The sequence below is a fragment of the Erpetoichthys calabaricus genome, chromosome 18, assembly GCF_900747795.2.
Source record: "Erpetoichthys calabaricus chromosome 18, fErpCal1.3, whole genome shotgun sequence".
In the NCBI taxonomy this organism is placed as follows: Eukaryota; Metazoa; Chordata; class Cladistia; order Polypteriformes; family Polypteridae; genus Erpetoichthys; species Erpetoichthys calabaricus.
Genome location: NC_041411.2, coordinates 30,366,179 through 30,383,055, shown reverse-complemented (window position 1 = coordinate 30,383,055; position 16,877 = coordinate 30,366,179). Strand labels below are relative to the sequence as shown.

The 16,877-nt window shown below is 38.9% G+C and overlaps 2 protein-coding genes across 5 annotated transcripts in view; one reads left to right on the top strand and one right to left on the bottom strand.

Moving 5' to 3' along the window:
* Positions 1–16,877, top strand: part of cacna2d3a (calcium channel, voltage-dependent, alpha 2/delta subunit 3a) — a 624,026-nt gene that overhangs the window by 534,342 nt on the left and 72,807 nt on the right. The window lies entirely within an intron of this gene.
* LOC114668629 (leucine-rich repeat and transmembrane domain-containing protein 1) lies at positions 5,432–16,297 on the bottom strand. Its single transcript, XM_028824486.2, has 3 exons — positions 16,056–16,297; positions 13,588–14,184; positions 5,432–6,385 (listed from the first exon to the last, which is right to left on the bottom strand). Exons 1-3 carry the CDS (start codon positions 16,060–16,062, stop codon positions 5,940–5,942), a joined length of 1,050 nt encoding a protein of 349 aa, XP_028680319.1. The 5' UTR covers positions 16,063–16,297; the 3' UTR covers positions 5,432–5,939.

Sequence of the window (16,877 nt, the reverse complement as noted above, 5' to 3'; positions counted from 1 at the left end):
TGTATGTATGTATGTATGTATGTATGTATGTATGTATGTATGTATGTATGTATGTCTGTCTGTCTGTCTGTCTGTCTGTCTGTCTGTCTGTCTGTCTGTCTGTCTGTCTGTCTGTCTGATAGATAGATAGATAGATAGATAGATAGATAGATAGATAGATAGATAGATAGATAGATAGATAGATAGTCAGTCAGTCAGTCAGTCAGTCAGTCAGTCAGTCAGTCAGTCAGTCAGTCAGTCAGTCAGTCAAGGTTCTGTAAAAAGGCAAATTTCCCCTGGGGAAAAATAAAGTTGTATGTATAATAATATATAAACATAACAATAATAAAAGGTTAATTGCTTGATGGTAGTTTCATTTTACAAATAGATTCCAGTTTTAAAAAGTCAATAATATGTATAACTGAAGTTCTTTATGATTCTAAAAATACAAATCGCTGAAAATTAATAGTTTTTTTGAACTTTTTTTAAACATTTTTTTAAAAAACATTGTCTGGGGAAATTTCCTTACACTGATAAGGTTGCTGAGAACTATATGAATCATAGGGACATATATTTGTCTATAAATCACACAGCTGCCACATTGCAAGATAGGATTTTTCTATAATTTTCATATACAGTATAATATATATATATACTCTACACTGAAAAAAGTATAACATTGATGTTGTTCATTCAACGTAAATTTTCTCTTTCAAGCAACTTAAGATTAGTCATTTAGTGTTGTAGCTTGAAATATTTGGTTTCAGATCTCAATCAAAGTAAAAAAATTTGTTTCGACCAAAGTAAGTTATGGTGGAGGGAATAAACGTAGAAATCCTATTTCAGTTAACTTAATATTTTAGTTTGTTTGTGTGCTGTGTTTGAGGGGCCGTTTTTATATTCTTCCGGTCGAACTTTCCAGCGTGCTGGCTTTCCAACTGCCAAAAAAGAAGAACAACTTAAAAAATAGATTTAGTATAAAATAAGTGAATTGCACCAAATCATTCTAAATGATTTGCCTCAACTTAAAAATTATGGGATCAATAAGCTAAAAAGAATTATATTGGTTCAGATTGAAAATATTAATTGTGAATCATCACATTTTTTTTCCAGTGTATAAATATTGTAAAAGAACACAACAGACAAGGGAAAGGTTTGGGGTTCCATCCCAAGGAATATTGGGTAGTCTCAAATGATGGGACTGACTGGGGGTGGCAAGTGGCTGGCTTTATAGGCGTGGGGAAGGTAGAGGAGGGTCCAACAGGGAACAGGCATAAGTGAGGTCAGTTGGAGAACGTGGTCTGGAGATGGAAGTGGAACCCGGTTGGGGTTTAGGTGGTCTTTCCTTCTGGTGATCTGCAGAGGAGGGAGTAAAGACATTAGTGCACTTCATCAACTCTGACCTGGCAGTTAAGAACTGACTGCCTCTCATGTGCAAATGTGTGACAATATATAAAAATGTGTCTGTATGTAATAAGATTACATGAAAACCACCATATCAATTTCTACAAAGATTTTCAATTGTTTCTGTTTTATTTTTTTATTTTCTATGTGTAAATATTTACAAAAGATAAAATCCAAGAAAAGTTAATTTAAAGTGTCTATTATTAGTTAAAATCAATAATTAATATGTATCTGCTAGATGGTTGCAACAGGTCAATAATATGTCTTATTGAAATTGCTTGGCAAGAATTGCACTTTATTTAAAATCAACCCATCTTATATCTTATTTTTATTCTTATATGTACTTTGATCAGCCTCGACATTAAAATCACCTGCCTAATATTGTGTAGGTCCTCATCTGCCACCAAAACGGCTCTGGCCCATCAAGGCATGGACTCCACAAGGTGGTGTCAGGCACCAGGATGTTTCCAGCAGATCCTTTCATTGCGAGGAGGGGCCACCTCATGTACAGTAGTTCTTCTGTGGGTTCGTACCAGGTGGGCAAGCCTTTGACCAGAAGTGTTTTCTGGATAAAAATCAAAACTTCCAAATTTCCCCAAATTATTGATCTCTTCTGAAAAATAGTGGTTTGCTCTGTTCATTTAGGGGGTCTTGGTCATTTGTGTATGAGGTTAGAGGAAATCATGAGTCCAAGTTACCCATCAGTACAGCAATGCTGGAACTGTAGGCACTAAACTAGAGGGATGAACAGTAGGCATGTCCATCCAATAGGAGATTGAAGGAGAGACCCAAGATACATCAAAGGGGTTATATGGCTCAGAAAGTATATGTAAACCTAGAAAATTCTCAAGGTGAAATGTCAGGAATTGAAAGTGTGATCAGAGGGGCTCAGCCTGTTCCCACTGCAGCCTTCACCATGACAAGTAGACCTTAAAAGAAATGAGATGGGAATGCTAATTTAACAATGTGAACTGAGTAAAGGACTTAAGACGTTCTGATCGTTTGCGTTACAGTGCATCAAAGAAGACATTAATGATGGTTATGAAAATACTTAATTAATTTACCTCATATTGTACTGTAACACACTGTTTTCTTGAAGATTTCCTTGATTTGACATTCTTTAAAACCTGGCAAAAAACGTGCTAGTTTTTTTTGTGCACACAAGATTTCAAAAATAAACCAGTGACCATCCAATGCATAAATTGTGATTACTGGAGCTTTATAAAATAAATTATTAATGACAAAGAGGAAATTACTAGAAAACACAGGGTAGAATATATCAGCTCAAGAAATGAGACTGAAATACATTAATGTCACAATAGATCTGTTTTCTTTGGAGTAAAGAATGTTCTGTGCTTCAGGTCCCAAAAAACAACTGTGTGTCAAAAACATAAAGCCTATATATAGAATTTTATACAATTTTGTATGCACATTTTTGTGAGTAGTGTAATTGTACAAGTCTCTTTTATGCATAATAATAATAAATACTGACAATATCTCAATCAGCTCTGTTACACCTAAAGCTTTGAGGGCTGTTGGATACATTATTCTGCAATACTTCAATTGTGGCCTGGTGCTTTGAGTTCTTTGGAGTTTGCAGTCTTGGTAAAGAGGTCTACATTTCTGGATATTGTTTATAATTCAAAACTCTTTGTTCACTAACGTATTAGTCATTACGAGTGCTCAATTACCCAACTTTCACTATTTTTCAAAGAATATTTTACTTAAACACAAAGACTTCCACACTCTAACAAACTTTCAAAATATAGGCCGACCAGGTAATTTGTCCTTAGGTTCATGGCGTTGAATGTCAAAATGTAAAAACTCAGTTAAGCCATAGTATCCATGATAAAAAATTGTATCCTTAAAGTTTCACTCATTGTCCACCAAGACTGAAATGTTTAGGAACTATTAACCCTTCATTAGGGACAGACAAACTGAGAACTAAACATATAAATACAGTACTTACATCTCAATAAAGGTTTTACTTTCTATATAAATATAATGTGATTGTCTATCTTCTCTTGAGGTCTGGCACCCCTTAGATGCTTCACTTCTGGGCACCTCACATGCCAGGGTCTGACCTTGTAGCAGTCTGTATACAGTTTTCCCGCAATGATATATAGAGTTGCTCTGTCACTGCCAGTGAGGTTCCCTTCCCTTTTCTATCTTATGTGTGGCCTTAACCATCCACCATCAATGTATATTTTAGTTACTTATTATATATGTATGAAAATATTACACATAATTTTCTTCTACGCAATTTAAAGCTTTGTTATGTTTCAATACATTTGATGTATGTACTGTATTAATTTCATACATGTGCTATCTGGTATACACAAATATATTTATTTATTGGCTACTAGCCATCCCCGTGTGGCTCCGTCCGCGTGGTAGTGAAACAGGACAAACTTTAAAAATCGATAAACAAACATGCATCACTAGCTTAGCGGAGGCAAGGCCCACTGCAAAACGTGACCAGAGGTAGGTGATTCGAACAGAGGCTGGCGCGTGAGTGAGGATGGCCCTGCCTGGCTCCCCACTCCTGACGTCACGCTTCCCCCTCCCCTCATCCCGCAGCCTCTGTCTCAGATTCACACGAATAAATCACTCCTGCAAGCGAACTATGATAGTGTGATGAGAGAAGTCACAAAATCAAGCAAATTATAGAAAAAAAAAGACTAAATCCGTTAAGTAGTTCTCTCATTTGCTAGCTAAGCGGAGGTAAGGTACACGCGTCCCCTCGGTCCACTGTGTCTCTCTCAGATTCACACAAATAAATCGGTACTGCAAGCGAACTATGATACATAACGCAAGGAGAGAAGTCGCAAAATAAACTGGAATGGTCTAGCAAATTATAGGAAAAAACCCAATCTAAATCCGTTAAGTAGTTCTCTCATGAAAAGCAGACAGACAGACAGACAGATGTTGGATTTTATATATATATATATATATATATATATATATATATATATATACTGTATGTATATATATATATATATATATATATATGTATATATATATATATATATATATATATACTGTATGTATATATATATATATATATATATATATATATATATATATATACTGTATGTATATATTAATATATATATATGTATACTGTATGTATGTATATATATATATATATATATATATATATATATATATACTGTATGTATGTATATATATATGTATATATATATTGTGGCACCCAGCTGGGATTCCTACCCGGCCGGGATGCTCGAGGAGACAGGAGGAGGGCTCATGCCTCCTCCAGACCACGAGGGGGCGACCGCCCTGGTTGTATTGGGGGCCACGGGTACAGGGCTTAGAAGCTCAACCCTGTAGGGGCCTGTGGTCACCGCCAGGGGGCATCCCTGTGCCTGATGGACCCTGGACCCCAGCACTTCCGCCACACCAGGAAGTGCTGGGGGGAAGAAGAGAGGGAACACCGGGAGTGCTTCCAGGGAGACAGCCGGCACGTCCGCCACACTGGGGCGTGTCGAGTGGAAGATTGCACACCTGGAGCACATCCGGGTATGGATAAAAGGGGCCGCCTCCCTTCATTCGAGGCTGGAGTCGGGTGGAAGAGGACAAGATCTGAGAGAAGAGAGAAGGGGGCAGTCTGAAGGCATACTGTGGCTTTGGCCTGGACTGTTGGGGTGATTGGTGCTGTGGCACTGGGTTTGTGCACTTATAGACATTGTAAATAGTGTAAATAAACGTGTGTTGGGACTTAAAGTGGTGTTTATCTGTGTCCAGGCTGCTTCTCAGAATATATATATATATATAATGTATAAAATATATATATATATATATATATATATATATATATATATATATATATATAATAGAGAGAGAGAGAGAGAGATTTCCTACAAAACATATTTAAATATATGTATTCAGTATAAAAGAAACAATTGTGAATTCAAATAATGTTTTTTGTGGAGACATTGTATTTTATGTTATATTTATAAATTACTGTTTTCTTAGTTTTTCTAAATATGTATATATATTTAGTACCAAATGACAGGCAAGACAGAGCTATAGTTTCAATATTTTTAATAAATCCCAATGCAAGTACACCAGATGTCATAAAATATCTCATTTTTAGGGCAGTGATATTTAGGTTTAATGTAAAAAATGTGAGTAACATTTTGAAAAATGGCCTAATGTACATGCATAAATATCATCATATGAAATAAAGCACATTCCTGATTTCTAAATTCTAACAGGTGACTCCTGACATTATGGTCTTGGGAAGAACAGGAATGCTACATTATAAGTGTTGTAATTTACTTCCAAGTCAATTTTACCTCAGGTTTTGGTTTGCAGGACATTTTTTGTCATGTCCTTGTACTTGATACTTATCATGAACAACTTATAAACTGATAAACTTTAAATTAAATGACCAATTAAAATTAGTACTGAACCACAAATAAACAATCTACATTGATTTTTTTACACTTATTACATCTTCTCATTATTTTTACGATTTGTAGGAGATACTCTTCATAGCAAGAAAAAACTATACAGAAACCTCAGGCTAGGATTCATGCAATATTGCTATCAAGAGGTTCTTTCTCCTCAGGACTTCCCTGTTCAGTAGTGGGGGGTAGTTGGTCCACATCTTTTAGCTCTCGGTGGTATTTTGCCATAATTGCTGCATAAGCACAACCATAAACAGCAGCTGCCAACATCATCAGACAAACAATTCCACAGACAACACCAGTTATGACCACGGTGGCAATAGCATGTCGAAGGTTGACTGGCCGGGGTCTCTGCTTGGGTTCGCATTCTGGCAGACTTTCTCCAGCATGGTCACTTTGTACATGCAAGCGGGAAGCCTTGTGGGTAGAGTCGGTATGATGAATGCTGGCAAGCAAATGATTGTAACTTGAGGAGGGGCATGTCTGAAATATTTCATAGGGAACTTTCCGAAGGTCTGTCTCCAGGAGCTCATCAGGCTGTTGGCACTTGATATCATCAATTGTTCCCCCTATAGATGGCAAAAAAAGAAATGATGAAATATTTCATGCAGTGTAACATCACAGTGTGCACTTGACAGTCCTGCTGAGAATCTACATAGTTTTAGAGAGCTTTAGTGCTGGTAACAGAATGTTTCCTCACCTCCTTTAGACTTCACAACTCTCTGATTCATTAGACTTAATTAAAGAGTAAATGCTCTAATAAACTTGCTCCTATTGTGATTCAAAATGATGTAGTTGTCAGCTAGTGATAATAACATTTACTTTTACAAGTTTTATATCAACTATAAAATCACAGACATATGGACATGTTAGCTGCTTCATATAGCATTTCTGACAGGGAGGAAAAGTCTACAAGCTTTGTTTCAGCAAATTGCATTACTTTTACTATAAAACTTGCATGTCTTAGTCATTAAAATAAAAATCTCTGTAAAGTATTTTTAAAAATGCTTAACCTAAAACTTGTGCTTTATGCTGAGGTAAAGCTGTGCAACATGTTATCGTCATTAGCAGTAACCTGATATGGGCTTGTAGAATGCTTGTTAACAACATGTCAAAACACCCACCTTCGTTCACTCTTGTTTAAAATGTTCTAAAATATATTTCCGTTGTAGGAAACTATTCAAATAATCCTACAGAAAAACTACCTTTTATGATTACCTCCATCTATTCATTTGTTGAATCAGTTTAGTGTATATTAGAAACACAGGGAGCCCAAGACTATTCTAGTTATATCAGACACAAGACAGGAACCCTTTAAGATAACAGACTATTGCGAGCCATGCGTACACTTCCAGTCACATGGTACTAATCAAACTGTGGAGATCTGCAGAAAATCCATGTAAACACAGGTGAAAATTCACAAAACGGCAGATAAGGTACTGCCAAGGGTGAGAAATGAGACCTGGTCTCAGGAGCATTCAGGTGAATGTGCCACCATGCCTCCTATATTAAAACCAAAACACCTAAATAAACATTGGATTCAGAAAGGCTTTAGTAATACACTATAAGGTGACTACATACAGCCAGGTCCATAACTATTTGGGCAGTGACACAGTTTTCATACTTTTGGCTCTATATGACACAACAATGAATTTGAAATTGATTGATTGAAGTGTAGACTTTCAGCTTTAATTTATAGAGTCTACCAAAAATATTGTAGGAGCCATTTAGGAATGACAGCCATTTTTCTGCATAGATAAACCACACACCCCCCACCACCCCCCAAATTTCCAGGGACTCGAAAATATATGGACATTTGACTGACAAGCTGGTCCACAGTCAGGAGGGAGCAGTTCCCACATCATTTCATTGACTATCAAGCTGGTAGAAGGTCTGGAGTTGATTTCAAGTGTGGCATTTGCGTTTGGATGCTGTCACTGTGAACTCTCCATATGAGGTCCAAAGAGCTGTCCATGCATGTTTAAACAGGCCATCATTAGGTTGAGAAAACAAAACAAAACCTTTAGAGAGATAGCAGAAACACCAGGAGTGGTCAAATCAACCATTTGGTACTTTCTTAAAATGAAGGAACACACTGGTGAACTCCGCAACACCAGGAGGTCTGGACAATCATGGAAAAAACAACTGTGCTGGATGATGTGCTGTGCAGAATTCTGTCCTTGGCGATGAAGATCCCCTTCACAAGATTTAGCAAACCAAGAACACTTTCTGGGAGGTGCACCTATCACTACCAAAGTCTACAATCAAGAGAAGACTTCATGAAAGTAAAGACAGAGGATTTACCACAAGATGCAAACCACTGGTAAACCTGAAGTATTAAAACGCAGGTTCAACTTTGCCAGAAAACATTTTTTAAAAGCCTATCCAGTTCTGGATCAATGTTCTTTGAACAAATGAAACAAAGATCAATATATACTAGAATGATGGAAAGAGAAGAGTACGGAGAAGAGAAGAAACGGCTTATGATCTGATGAATACCACATTATCTGTGAAACACGGTGGAGGCAATTTTATGGCATGATCATGCATGGCTGTGAATGGTGTTTATTGATGATATAACAGCTGGCAGAAGTAGCAGGATGAATTCTGAACCAGGGCCATACTGTTTGCTCAGATTCAGCCAAATGCTGCAGAATTGATAGGACGACACTTCACAGTACAGATGGACAATGAGCCAGAACATACTGCGACAGCAAAGCAAGTGCTTTACATGGCAAAGTAGTGGAAGATTCTTCAAAGGCCAAGTCAATCAACTGACCTCAACCCAACTGGACTTGCACTTCACTTGCTGAAGACACTGAAGGTAGAAAGTTCAACAAACAAGCAGTAACTGAAGACAGCTGCAGTAAAGGCCTGGCAAAGCATCACTAGGGTGGAAACCCAGCACTTGGAGGTGGCCATGGGTTTAGACTTCAGGCAGTCATTGACTGTAAAGGAGTTTCAACCAAATATTGAAAATGATCATTATATTTAGGATTATGTTAGTTTGTGCAAATACTTTTGAGCTCCTGAAAATAGGGGGGCTATTTATCTGTCTGTCATTCCTAAACAGTTCATACAATATTTTTGGTAAACCCCTTAAATTAAAGCTGAAAGTCTACACTTCAGTCACATAATGATTGCTTTATTTCAAATCCATAAATGACAGTGTATTTATATTTAATGGTTACAAGACAATACAGTTGTAAAAATTATTGTAATTGGCCATGTCAGGGAAACAGTTCCTATATGATTTTATTAAATGACATGTAATTTTATGAAGCTACAAATAGTACATATGCTATCCAATTATGTATAGAATGAAGCTGAAAATTGTCTTTGTTATGCAACAAATGATTTTAAAACTAAACTTTATATCTGGAGTGGCACAGTGGCGTGGAGTATGAATGTTCTTCTTGTGTCTGTATGGTTTTCCTCAGGCTGCTTCAGTTTCCTCCCACAGTCCAAAGACATGCAGGTTAGGTGGATTGGCAATTTCTAAATTGGCACTAGTGTGTGGTTGGAGTGTGTGTGTGTTTGCCCTGTCCAGGGTTTCTTCCTGCCTTGCACCCTATGCTAGCTGGGATGGGCTCCAGCAGACCCCCGCGACCCCATTCAGGACTGAGCGGGTTAGACAATAACTGACTTTATATTTGCATATAAAGCTGTTTCTCCAGCATTTCATGATGATGCAACCCAAATCAAAAATGATGAAGGAGTAAGCTTTCATTTGATTTGGCTCACCAAGATACAGTATGTGTAAAATGCACAGTATGTAATTTAGGCATGTTAACATAATTCTAATTTTAAACAACAGCATGAAGAGAAACATTGCATTTCAAATATCCAAAACACACATTGCAAATAGGGTGGCACTGCTACCTGGCAGTAAGAAGATCTGGGTTTGCGTCCCGGGTCCTCCCTGCGTGGAGTTTGCATGTTGTTTTTGTGGGTACCCCCTGGGTTCTCAGGTTTCCTCCCATGGTTCAAAGACTTGGGTTTGTTAGATTGGTGATCCTAAATTGGCCCTACTGTGTGGCTGGTGTGTGTGTGTGTGTAAGTGTGTTTGACCTTTGATGGACTGGCACCCTGTTTAGGGTTCATTCCTGCCTTTTGCCCTGTGCTAGCTGGGATAGGCTCCAGCACTGCCTGGCACCCTGTTCAGGACTAAGCAAATCGGAAAATGACTGACTGACATTGCAATTGTTAAAATTTTGATATCTCTCAACATTAAAACACAATATATCAAAATTGAGGATTTAAATTGATGGGATGATGGACCAAACAAATAATCAAAAAATGTAATCAGGCAAGGAGTTCAACAAAAGGCAGAAATTCTTGTCTTCTTGTAATGCATAGGCGCCCCCCACTCCCTAGCTGTACCTTCATCCTTCCAATCATGAATTAAACTCTGTTCAAAAGAATTTGTGAAATGTTCAAGATGACTCTGTCTTTCTATAATGTTAAAGTTATGCCGCTCTGCTAAAGTAGAATACAGCAGTTTAAAATAACATGTCACAGCATCAGCTCCTGTGCCCTATACTTTCTTTCTGTCTGGTGAGCTTCTTCCATTACAAATCAGCTTTTATTTGTTTGCTTACAAAGCCTGTATTAATATTATTGGAAAACAAAAAATGAGGTCAACAAGCATACATCGGATGTGCCGTGCTCAACCCACACTGATGCTCGGGTAGTGACTTTGTCAGATTGAATGAGAGGCTTAGCCTAGGGATGCAGGATTAGATAAGGATTTGGGACGAACATGCTCATGTCTTACATTATTTCTCTCCTATTTAATCTTCTCCAATGGGTCATCATTCTCAATAGATGGCAGATGAGATTTATAGGAATGATTAGGAGACCAGATGCAAGTTTACAGGAGAAACCATTGTTTTTTAAATATATTTTTAATTATATCTCCCAGGCGGTGTATGATGCTTTGATCTCAGACTAACTGTTTTGACATTGCAATGGTATTATTAGCAGCTGTCCATGCAATCTGTTAGACTGCAGTTAATTATCAAGAAGAAAGTAGTAAGGATTTAAAAATATATAGCGGTATGCATGCTTTTTTTCATCTGACATATTCTAGCATTTAAGCTTGGGGCAGTGGTTAGTGCCACTGCACCAGCAGACTGTGTGTGTGTGCCATAGTTTTCATGCCAAACATGCTGTACACATGCTCAGTTATGTCAACCCTATGCATGTGAGTCGGCCTCATAAAGTTCCTGCATTTACTTGATCTTGCTAGGATAGGCTGTATCTCCACACAGCACTGAGGGACAACTAAGGAGGTACTGAGTAACTGCCAATGGAGCAGTACTGCTTAAGTTCAATAGGCTGAAATCAAACAAATCACCAGGACCAGATAATGTGTAACCTCGCGTACTTAAAAGAGTTCTTAAGGAGGTTAGCGAGTACATATTTTTATGAATATGCACACTGGAGAAATTCAGAAGGACTGGAAAATGGCAAAATTATCCTGTTATACAAAAGGGTGAGCGGGCAGATCCAAGCAACTACAGTTCAGTAAGTTAAGTGTGCATCACCGGTAAATTAATGAAAGGAATTAAGGAAAAGATTAAGAAGCACATGGCAAGCGCTGGAGTTAGCATGGGTTCAGAAGAGAGGTCGGGTTTTGCTAATGTGCTGGAGATCTATGAGGAGGCAACAAAGGGATATAATGAACGTGGAGGATATGAAATTATTTATGTTGACTTTCAGGAAGCATTTGATAAGGTGCCACAAGAGAAATTGGGCATCAAACTAAAAGAAGTGGGATGTGAAGCCCAGGCTCATACAGCCACCCCAGCCAGACACAGAGAGGAAGGACATATGTTTACCACACAACACACTCCCCACGTCTCTACAGAATACAGAAAATGGCAACAATGATCGCACAGTCCTTCCACCTCCAGTCATCCACACAGGCTTTGTTTTTCTTCCTCCTGACTCAGGCCCCCGAGTGGAGTGAGGGAGCTTCTTTTATGATGGCCCTAGTAGTGTTCTAGGTGGATCATTAATCAGACTTAGAATCACTCCCAGGTGTGGTGAGAGCCCAATGAAAAGCTCTGCAGCTCCCCCTGGCAGCCCCCATGGAACCCAACAGGGCAATGCCAAACTCTAACTCCCAGCATACCCTGGTCCCACAGTCACACAGGAGAGCTGCCCTCTAACATCCCGGTTAAGGTATTGCCCTGCTGATACCCCTGGTCCTTCCATACAGTTGGTGTCCAGTAATGGTCATGGCTGTGTGTAGATGGGTGTAAAATTGGCTAAGAGACAGGAAGCAGAGTGTGATGGTGCGAAGAACCTTATCTGGTGCGAAGAACCTTATCAGAATTAGGTGATGTTAAGAGTGGTGTTTCACAGGGGTCAATGCTAGGGACACTAGTATTTTTAATATATATAAATTATTTAGATAGGAATATAAATAACAAGCTGGTAAATTTGCAGATGAAACCAAGCTAGTTAGATTGGCAGATAATCTGAAATCCATGGAATCATTACAGAGGGACTTGGACAGCATATTGGCTTCTAACAGCTTTGTGGCAGGTAAACTTTAATGTAAGTAAATATACAGTATTGCATGTAGGAAGTAAAAATGTTAGGTTTGAATACACATTATGTGAAGGATTTAGGAGTTGTAGCAGACTCAACAGTTGGGTTATATAGCTCCCTGATGTGTGGAGAGTACATGTCCAAGGAGGTTCTGCTCAAGCTTTATAATGCACTGGTGAGGCCTCATCTGGAGTACCGAGTACAGTTTTGGTCTCCAGTTTACAAAAAGAACATAGCAGCACTAGAAAAAAGTTCAGAGAACAGTGACTAGGATGATTTCAGAGCTACAAAAGATGAGTTATAAGGAAATATTAAAGGAGCCGAGCCTTTCCAGATTAAGCAAAAGAAAATTAACAGGAGACACGATTAAAATGTTTAAAGTTACGTACAGTGGATCAAGACTGTTTCTTTAAAATGAGTTCATCAGGAATACGGGGGAGAGTTTGAAACTTCATAGGAATAAATTTTGCACAAACATTAGGAAGTTGTTCTTTTCACAGAGAACCACAGACACATGGAATAAGTTACCAAATTGTGTGGTAGACGGTAGGACTTTAGGGACTTTCAAAGCTTGACTTGATGTTGTTTTGGAAGAATGTTTTGGATAGCACTGGAGAGCTTTATTGGGCTGAATGGTCTGTTCTCTTCTAGAGTGTTCTAAAGTTCTAACATTTAAATTACATTAAGTAAGATTGGAACAAGAATTGACGGATACTAATATTTTAGTAAGGCTATAAGCAAGCAGCAAGCATGTATAATCTACAAAAAGCAGCTAACTTTGAAAAGCCTTCATTTGCGCATTGTAGGACCTGATAGAGTGGTGTAGTAGAGCATAGTCCCAGAGTCCTGGGCTTCAGTCCTGATTTTTTCACTGTTTATGTGAAATATGCATTTATTCTCCAAGACTATATTGGGTTTCTTTATTTCGATTTGTATTTCAAAATCTCTAGTTTTCATCCAAAAGATAATTGGCCCTGTCTGAGTGAATGAATATGGCTATGTGTATAGCAGTGCATTACGTTAAACTGTTGTCTTCTCCAGAGTTGTTTTTCATCATGTAAACACTAGTACACAGTCATCTAGTATGTACAAATGTAGCAATAGGTTTTACATAGCATGCTGTATTCTATAATTTAAAGCCACAATCCAGTTTTCTGGAGTGTTTCAGTGCAAGAACAAGCAGTACATCACATTTGAATATCTTAGTTACCTTTGAACAGAAAGCTCTCCAGCCACAGTTTGAAACCAATGATCTGACAGTCACATATCCAGGGGTTGTTGTGGATAAAGAGAGCCTGGAGCTTTGAGAGAGGTTCAACCAGTGTCCTGTCAAGCTTCTGTAGTCGGTTGTGACGCACTGACAGCCTGGTGAGATTTTTAATGTCATTGCCCAGTGCCCCTGGCAGACTAGTGATATGGTTGAAGGACAAGTTGAGCTCACTGAGGCTTCTTAATGAAATGAACAGTCGCTTATCAATATCCTGTATTGAGTTGTTGGCTAGGTTGAGTACAACAAGATTGTGCAGTCCCTGAAAAGCACCATCCGCCAAGCTGGCAATGCTGTTGTTTGACAGGTCAAGCACCTTTAATGCTGTGGCCTCTCTGAATGCCATAGGGTGTACGGTCCGAATGCGGTTGTTCTGTAGGTAAAGTTCTTGCATATCAAAATATAAGATGGAGGGAACTTCAGTGAGACCTCTGCCTCTGCAGTCCACAGTTTTAGCTTTGGAATTGCAAGTGCACACATGTGGGCAGCCATTGACAACGTGTAAAAACACTAAGGTAATCACTAGTAGTGGATGTTCACCTGAAAAAGGAAAAGAAAGAAAAGTGAGTCACAGATCTGACAAGCATCAAATGTGCCATACTGCAATGACCAGAGTTTCGTAATGGCAGGACAACGTGTGTCAGCAATGCCAGTGGGCAATTTCCTCACATTTCTAGAGCCTTGCTGGATCTTGTCTTTGCCTAGTTCCAGTCTTTTCTTGTCGACAGCCTCTTGCCCACAGAGGTTCAAACAAAGAATGTTTAATTACTAATTTGAATTTTAGGAGATTTATATTATTGTCAAAAACAGCTTTGTTTAATTAAAATGGGCACTTTAAAGTCTAGGATGAATTACTAAAAAAAATTACAAATTGCTCCATAGCAAAATGTGGGATCTGAGGCTAGGGACCTGCACTGGCAATTGGACGGTTGCTGGTTCAAATCCCGTAAACGCAGGAAGTGACTCTACTCCACTGGGCCCTTGAGCCAAGGCCCTTAACCTGCAATTGCTCCATCCTGGGTATGACGTTAATCTACATCCAGCCCTGCAAGCAGGTCCTCCAACTTGGGGGTTGGTGACAGGACTGGCACCCCAGCCACCATAAAAAAACCTCCAACTGTTCCATTCCATCTGAACTAGTGTGGTGCTGAGGTATCACCCATTGCATGGCTGCTCTCAGGTCCTTATCTGGGATCCTGAGGTGGTTTGTCATGTGGTGGGTGCAGCAACGCGGTGTATCAGTTCATGCTCCTAACCTCCTCATAGTAAAATGTTCCTTCACTACTGTAGGTCGCTTGTTACTCCATTTTGCTTTCAAAGTGATTAGAGAAAAAGACAAAACAAATCTAAACGGTTAAAGGATCTCCTAATAATCAAGTGTCTGCAAGTGACGTGCAGAGAAACAAAACTTGAATCTTGTCATTTGCATCATGACAGCAGCTGAAATGGCCAGTACATCATCGAGAACTACGTCACCACAGCCTTGAGCTTATGCTCCCAGACGGCTGGGGATTCCACATAGGGAGCAGTCACCAGCTGTGCCTAGAACTTTTGCAGTTGGTTTCAGAAAACTAACATAATGCCTTTGAAACATATCCTGGTTGTGAGTTGCTATTTTAAAAGTGGTAATGGTGTCTGCAGTGCAGTACTTAGGAGATTTAAGAGAGACTAAAGAAATAAGCCACACAATGTTCTGTGCACTGGGGTGCTTTGGCTTTACTATTGCTCAGTAAGTGAGTCCTGAGCGGTTAGTTTTTTTATTAAAACAATTCTCAGGGGCATCGACTAACTGGGTGAATAAAAATGCTTTCTCACTAATGGTTATAAATTCAGGCTGGGTTAGCACACACTGTTTTTGTATATCTTGTGGGAGTTGACATACCTCAAATAAGGCAAATGCATTAATAAAAAAGACCTCATCTGGTACAGTAGCATATGACAGAATTCTGGTTTTTACCCAGAGAATGTCAAGCATGAAATGATAAATTTATAAAATCCGACTCATCAGCCTAGTGGTGTTCATCTGTAAAATGTAAGGTTACACAGAGTAAGAACTGCTGAAGTCACTTGGATGGCAGAGGTCTGTCCTGAAAACTCTCCTAAATATAGCTGATACATGTCTGCCTTCATTCGAAAATACTGTACAAGTAAAAGAAAATTTATTCCAGAATCTATGAGTGCCTTGTCCAACATTTTCTATATTATAAGTTGTTGTGATTGTATATAAACCATCATATACAGTACTTCATGTATCTTTTGCAAAACATGAACCGTGCTGCCTCTTCTTGCTAAAGACAGACAGCTGGCTTTCGTTTGTAAAAAATGTCGCTTATTTTCCTACCGTAAATTCTAATTTGTATAGATTTTATCATGACTGTTTCACCAAATGCAAGAAAGAGAGTCTGACCTACCTTTCATAGTGGGCAGCTGGCATTGACCTTAGTGAGAAGTTTCGTCCCATCAGAGGAAAACAAAATGCTTCAAAGATGTGTTAAATGAGAGCCACCGATTCCCATGTCATCTACCAGAAGGTTTCAGCTGCTGGAGGATCTACAAGAAGTGGCCCCATTGGGGCATCTCGACTTTCGTACAATTGGATTGAATTATAAGGTCTACCTCCCTCTTTCTCACTAACACACTCTCTCTTACTCTGTTCCTCTCTCTCTCTCTCTAACACTCACTCTGTCACTCTCTCTTTCTCTGTCTCTCTCACTCTGTTCCTCTCTCTCTCTCTCTCTCTCTCTCTCTCGCTCTTTGTGCACACTGGCAAATGTCAGCTTTCAGTGGACAGCTGTACACAAGTCGCCTCATACTAGTGTGGATTTTACTTTCGTGTTCTATCCAACTTACTGCATTCTACATATTCAATATTCTCTCTGTGGCAGTTCTTGTACAGTAAGATGATTATGTACATGGAATTATGAGGGACTTCCTCTCTTAGCAAATGGAAGCTGCATGTGCAAATGGGAGGTGTGCTTTTGATGACATTGATTTGACATTGTGTTCATTTCCTCTTGTAGTGGAGTCTGTTGTCATCATGTCCTGGAAGATTAACTGTGCTGATGAACTTTCCATGCAAAACTGTGCAAGTAGAATTTTCTTAATGGTAAAGAGCTGCAAATTGTGAGGTCCTTCTAGACGACAGTGAGTGTTAGTGGTTGTCATGCCAAGTTAAGAGCTTTTCATTTCAGGCTGGCTCTGTCCTTTTTAGGGTGCCATACATCTGGTTACAG